The sequence below is a fragment of the Trachurus trachurus genome (assembly GCF_905171665.1).
Source record: "Trachurus trachurus genome assembly, chromosome: 21".
In the NCBI taxonomy this organism is placed as follows: Eukaryota; Metazoa; Chordata; class Actinopteri; order Carangiformes; family Carangidae; genus Trachurus; species Trachurus trachurus.
In genome coordinates, this window is record NC_139899.1 from 31,070,822 (window position 1) to 31,077,556 (window position 6,735).

General features: G+C 46.2%; 1 protein-coding gene across 1 annotated transcript; it reads right to left on the reverse strand.

The window, feature by feature from the left end:
- Positions 1-228: 228 nt before the first annotated feature.
- LOC311004110 (NLR family CARD domain-containing protein 3-like) lies at positions 229-6,513 on the reverse strand (the record flags this gene model as incomplete). Its single annotated transcript, XM_083996057.1, has 7 exons — positions 229-761; positions 2,911-2,957; positions 3,747-3,920; positions 4,012-4,185; positions 4,298-6,098; positions 6,271-6,300; positions 6,438-6,513. 7 exons carry the CDS (start codon positions 6,511-6,513, stop codon positions 229-231), a joined length of 2,835 nt encoding a protein of 944 aa, XP_083852183.1.
- Between the last annotated feature and the right edge of the window lie 222 nt (positions 6,514-6,735).

Genomic DNA, 6,735 nt, shown 5'->3' on the forward strand with positions numbered 1-6,735 from the left:
TCATTTGATTTTTTTAAACTCTTCTCAGTGATTCTCATAAACTTCTTCTTGTTTTTCAGGTCCCAGTGATTTTCCTGTTGTCATGACGCTGATGAGTTCATTATTAAACTGTATTCATCTCTGTCCAGTGAAAACGATGTGAGTGAGAGACAGACACAGACGTGTAGAGACTGAACTGTCTGTTCAACAGTGAGAAGGTTTCTGTGACAGGAGGAGACTCTGCTTCACTCAACACAGAGACACTGAGGAACCAGAACTGGACCAGAATCCAAAGCCAGGATACAGAGGTTGAGTGAAGGTGGTGTTGAAGGTGTAGATGTGGATCAGTGAGTCAGAGGAGACTCTGTAGAAGGACAGAGAGCCAGCAGGACAGTCCACATACACTGCTACTCTGTTAGAGACACAGGAGGAGGAGGAGGTATGTGTCTCTCTGCTATTGTGCCTGACGTGGTAACCAACAACATCAGAGCAGTCCAGACTCCAGGACTGATCGTTCATTCCAAACCAACAGTCTCTACTGCCTCCTTTCCTTCTGATTCCTCTGTAACTCACTGATATATCAACCATTCCTCTCCACTCGACCTCCCAGTAGCAGCGACCAGTCAGACCAGTTGAACACAGCAGCTGAGGACACTCGTCAAATCTGTCTGGATGATCAGGATATGACTGATGCTTCTCCACACGTGTTGCCTTCCTGTTGTTGTCAGACAGTTTGATCTTTGTGTTCACTGTGTTTGTGTCGATTGTGAGTGGACAGGAATCTGATGGAGAGAACAAGACACAGCTGCAGTTATTGATCATTGATCAGTTATTGACAGTTTGATGAAAACTCATGAGGTCAGGGATGTGACAGTGTGAAGATGGTTGAATGTGCTGCTTTGTTTCCATTACGGATGAACATTTTGAAATTTTTTTCTGACTGATAACCGACGCTCGTTAACCGATTATTAACCGTTAACCAATAAGATTACGACGCTCCAATTATTATTTTTTTTGCCATTAAAGGGATAGTTAAACATTTTGACAAATTGGCCCATTGCCATAACCCCTATAGTCATAGAAGTAGGTTCATTACCTTTAATTGTCGGTGCAAGCTATTTTTAGAATGGCGGAGCAGAGCCGTGAGCTGCTCAGAGCTACGCTACGGAGGCTCATGGGATTTCTTGGTTTCCCTCATCAAACTCATCAAATACACAATCCAACAACTCCACACCGCTCTGGTGGACAAGTTGTGACCTGCACATTCACCACGCTATGAGATAATAACAGAACGTTACCAGACAGAGTTGTTTTAGAGGGAAATACAGAGACTGCTTGATGAAAAACTGTCCCTGAATGCAACGCGCATCAGCGGTTTTGCATGAATTTCCCTCTAAAACAACTCTGTGTGGTAACGTTGTGTTATTATCTCATAGTGTGGTGAATGTGCAGGTCACAACTTGTCCACCAGAGCGTTGTGGAGTTGTTGGATTGTGTATATGATGAGTTTGATGAGGGAAACCAAGAAATCCCAGCCTCCGTAGCGTAGCTCTGAGCAGCTCACGGCTCTGCTCCGCTGTTCTAAAAATATCTTGCACCGACAATTAAAGGTAACGAACCTACTGCTATGACGATAGGGATTATGGCAATGGGCCAATTTGACAAAATGTTGAACTATCCCTTTAAATGCACACGTGCTCTGTCTCAGCTGATCGCTCATATGGAGGTTAGATCGTCCATTGTTGAACTGTTTTATACAAAGTGCAGCCAAACACCACACTGAAGGAACAGCAGAGCTCCTCTGTGGAGCTGCAGGAGAGCTGCATCGGCATCCTCTTTTATTAATTTTTTTCATTGTTTTTCAGCGCCGTTGTTACAGGTGATGCACATCTATGTCTGTGTAGCCGGCACGTGCAGAGGGGGGGCGGAGGGTGCTGAAGCACCTGCCCCTTGGCTCCTTGATGCCCAAAGTGCCCTTTTGTCGGGGCTATTTTTTTTTTTTGCGTGTGTATGTGTGTTTGTGTGAAGGCCTGTCAGTAGCCCTTCAAGAATAACATTTAACAAATAGTAATAATTTTTTATTTATTTCTAAATGAAATGAAAGGCTCAATTTGGTCACATCATGCACCAAGACGTGCCCCGACGTGCCCCCGCTGCAGCTAGAGACGGGCTCGGCGCCAAAATCCGACAGATCACATGTTACAGCAACAATATTGCATTTACGCTATGAAACGGGAGTGGTGACGGACTGGCCATAGGGGGATGTGGGCAAATGCCACAACGGTCGGACCGAGGTGACTGCGACCGCTGCGTGAAGATGCAGTCCTGCTGATGTGATCAAGATAAAAGTCGGTTGGGGCATGCTGTTTTATCGCCGGCAACCTCTTAACGACGGTAGTCACTTTGTAACATTATGACTGATAGCTCACCTGGTAAAGCATGTACCTTAGTAAGCAGAACCATTCTCTAGTAGGGGTTTGAATCTCAGCAAAGACGGTACATTTAGTTAATGTGTTTTCTTTTCTCATCATCATTATGATCATATATATATATATATACATATACGTGTATATGTATATGTATATATATATATATATATATAGTTTTTATGCCTTTTTTTTTGAGCACCTGCCCCTCCAAAGGTCTCTGCACGGGCCTGCTGTGTAGCTACATTTATGATCTGATTTTCCTTCATGGCAGCTGCTGCACATACTGTCAGTCCTCCTGTGAAACTTTTTACTGCGAAATATGATTGAAGGCACGTGGAAATCTGCACGTGTCGACACGCCCCCATGAGTTGTCAACATAAGGAGATGATAATTAAATAAATAAATAACTGATAGTATTAATCGGTCAAAGCTCTTGTTAATGGTTAAAAGGTTAAACATGTGCATCCCTCGTTTCCATGAATCAAAGTAAAAACAGACTTACACTTCCTCAGACCTGGTGTCAACCATGGGACTCCAGCAGGCTCCACCCTGAAAGGAGGAGGGGGGTCAGAGCAGCACCTTCTCTGGCAGCATGCACACATGGACATTACATGGCTCTCACACACACTGTTTTATCACTGTGTTCACATGGAGGCTTGTATGTATGGATGAACACTAAGAAGGAGCTGGAGTCTTTATCTAATGATGATACAGAACAGGAGGAGATGAGGAGGAAATACTTCATCTTGTTGCTGTGTTGTTATTAGTGTGTCCACACTCAACAGGTGTCTACAGTCTCTGGGACTGTTCAGGTCAAACACTCTGTTGGTTCAGGAGCAGTTCAACCAGCTGCAGCTGAAATGTTTCCTGATACACTCTGAAATAAAGTCTGATCCAAACATCTGGAGAGACTCAGAGCACAGCTGCCAACAGCTGCTTTCATCACTGACATCTCTTCTCCTGAATATGACAGAGTGAGTCATGATGAGACACTGAAGTCGTCATGAGGAGAAACTCCGGATCCCAGTAGTTCATCACTGTGACTGATGAAAGCTGCACAGCTCATGTTTGAAACACTCTGAGATTTTGGCTTCAGTATAAACTGTGTTGGGACGAGTCAGACTGAGACAGAGGACGTCAGTGGAGTGGGCGGAGCTTCACTGTGGCCTACACCACCTGTGGATATGGTCTGAGTGATGGGATCTGATGTCATCAATGCCTGGATCACCTGAGACAGATGTTAATACCAGGTGTGACCAGGTGAACGGGCCATAGAAGATGTTCCAGCTCCTCCTCCTCTATCAGACAGTGAGTGTGGCTGCAGCAGCCTCTCCATACCTGAGAGAGTCCAGTCTCCAGTCTGGATCCTCCAGTCCAGCAGACAGCAGCTCCACTCCTGAGGCTCCTGGATGATTGTAGCTCAGGTCCAGCTCTCTCAGATGGGAGGGGTTGGAGCTCAGAGCTGAGGCCAGAGAAGCACAGCCTTCCTCTGTGACAAGACATCCTGACAGACTGAACACACACAACAACACACAGGGACCCTCTGTCAACACCTGCTGCTGTGTTCAAGTGGCATCAGATAAACAGCTGGATGGATCCTCACCTGAGAGTCTCCAGTCTACAGTGTGGACTCTCCAGTCCACCAGACAGCAGCTTCACTCCTGAGTCCTGCAGGTCGTTGTTACTCAGGTCCAGGTGTCTCAGATTAAAAGACGGGGAGCTGAGGACTGAGGACAGAGCTTCACAGCTTCTTTCTGAGAGGTTACAGCTGCTCAGTCTGAAGAAATGATCATGAGGAATTAAAGAATAAAGGAGTTTATTTTCTGTCCTGTTGAAAAGACAGAAGGGTTTTTATGTAATGATGAATGAATCCAACTATCTCTACTTACAAAGCTTTGTTAGAGGCTTTGACCACTGGCAGCAGCCTCAGAAGAGCCTCCTCTGAAGCAAAGTATTTCCTCAGGTCAAACATGTTCAGATCTTCTTCTGATGACAGTAAGATGAAAACCAGAGCCGACCATTGACCAGGAGACAGTTTATATGTGGAGAGATCTCCTGAGCTCAGGAACCGTTGGATCCTCTCCACTAGAGAACGATCATTCAGTTCATTCAGACAGTGGAACAGGTTGATGCTTTTCTCTGCAGAGCGAGTCTCTTCAATCTTCTTCGTGATGTACTGGACTGTTTCCTGATTGGACCGTGAGTCACTTCCTGTCTGAGTCATCAGACCTCGTAGGAGATTCTGATTGGTCTTCAGTGAAAGACCCAGGAGGAAGCGGAGGAACAAGTCCAGGTGTCCATTTGGACTCTGTAAGGCCTCGTCCACAGCGCTCTGGTAGAAGTTTCTCTCTGCAGATTTGACTCCTGTTGTTTCAGTCTTCTTGGAGGTTGTTTGTTGCTGTGACATCAGGTTGAGTCCAGAGTTGATGAAGGTCAGATGGACATGAAGAGCAGCCAGAAACTCCTGAACACTCAGATGGACGAAGCAGAACATCTTGTCCTGGTACAGGCCTCTCTCCTCTTTAAAGATCTGTGTGAACACTCCTGAGTACACTGAGGCTGCTCTGATATCGATGCCACACTCTGTCAGGTCTGATTCATAGAAGATCAGGTTTCCTTTCTGCAGCTGCTCAAAAGCCAGTTTTCCCAGAGTCTCAATCATCCTCCTGCTCTCTGGACTCCAGTGTGGATCTGTCTCAGCTCCTCCATCGTACTTGGCCTTCTTCAGTTTTAGATGAACCACCAGGAAGTGGATGTACATCTCAGTCAGGGTCTTGGGCAGCTCTCCTCCCTCTCTGGTCTTCAACAGCTCCTCCAGAACTGTAGCAGTGATCCAGCAGAAGATTGGGATGTGGCACATGATGTGGAGGCTTCGTGATGTCTTGATGTGGGAGATGATCCCTCTGGCCTGCTCCTCATCTCTGAACCTCTTCCTGAAGTACTCCTCCTTCTGTGGGTCAGTGAACCCTCTGACCTCTGTCACCATGTCAACACAGTAAGGAGGGATCTGATTGGCTGCTGCAGGTCGTGTGGTTATCCAGAGGCGAGCAGAGGGAAGCAGTGTCCCACTGATGAGGTTGGTCAGCAGCACGTTGACTGAGGTGGACTCTGTCACATCAGTCAGGATCTCAGTATTGTGGAAGTCCAGAGGAAGTCGACACTCGTCCAGACCGTCAAAGATGAAGACGACCTGGAACTGATCAAACCTGCAGATTCCTGCTTCTTTGGTTTCAGAGAAGAAGTGATGAACAAGTTCCACCAAGCTGAACTTTCTCTCTTTCAGCCCATTCAGCTCTCTGAAGGTGAAGGGAAATGTGAAGTGTATGTCCTGGTTGGTTTTGTCTTCAGCCCAGTCCAGAGTGAACTTCTGTGTTAAGACTGTTTTCCCAATGCCAGCCACTCCCTTTGTCATTACTCTTCTGATAGGTCGGTCTCTTCCAGGTGGGGCTTTAAAGATGTCTCCTTGTCTGATGGTTGTTTCTGGTCTGTCTGGTTTCCTGGACACTGTTTCAATCTGTCTGACCTCATGTTCGTCATTGACTCCTCCAGCCCCTCCCTCTGTGATGTAGAGCTCTGTGTAGATCTGGTTCAGAAGGGTTTGGTGTCCTGCTTTAGCGATGCCCTCAAACACACACTGGAACTTCTCCTTCAGCTTGTTTTTGAGTTTAGGCTGGCATTTGTAAAGAGCTTCTGAATGAATAAACAACAGGTAATAGGACAGTAAGGTAAAGGTCCTCGTAACAACAGGTCATAGTAAATGAATGTAAACACACAGAAATATTTGAATCTAGAGTCATGTAGTCATGGTGATGACTAGAACCGTGAATTGTGACATTCCCTCACAAAAGGTGCTGAACTTTACCTGCTGCTGCTGCTGCTGACGGGTCTTGTCCTGTTGGAGGAAAGGGAATCATTAATCATGAGGAGTAGCAGGACCAACCCAGTTGACTTTGTCCTCTGTGTGGAAATAGTTACAAAGCCAAGAGATTTAACAAAGGTAAAACACTGGCTGCACTTTCCATGACTGACCTTCATTAATTCCAATCTTCTTCAGAATGAACCTTGCCACCTGCAGAACATTCTCAGTAGTGTACGTGCCAACCATCAAGTCCACCGTTTTCTCTCTTCTTGCATCCTCCAGCTCACACTTTGGGATGGCAGGGAAACCATCCAGTAAGTCAGCATTCTGCAGGTACCACTGGAAGCGGTGCAGCTCAGTTCTCCCCAACTTCATCAAAATCTGCAGCAGCTCCTCCTTCACAGGTGTCGCCATCTCTGTTGTCTGACAGAATCAGATCAGTGACACTGTTTCACTAAAGCCTGCCAC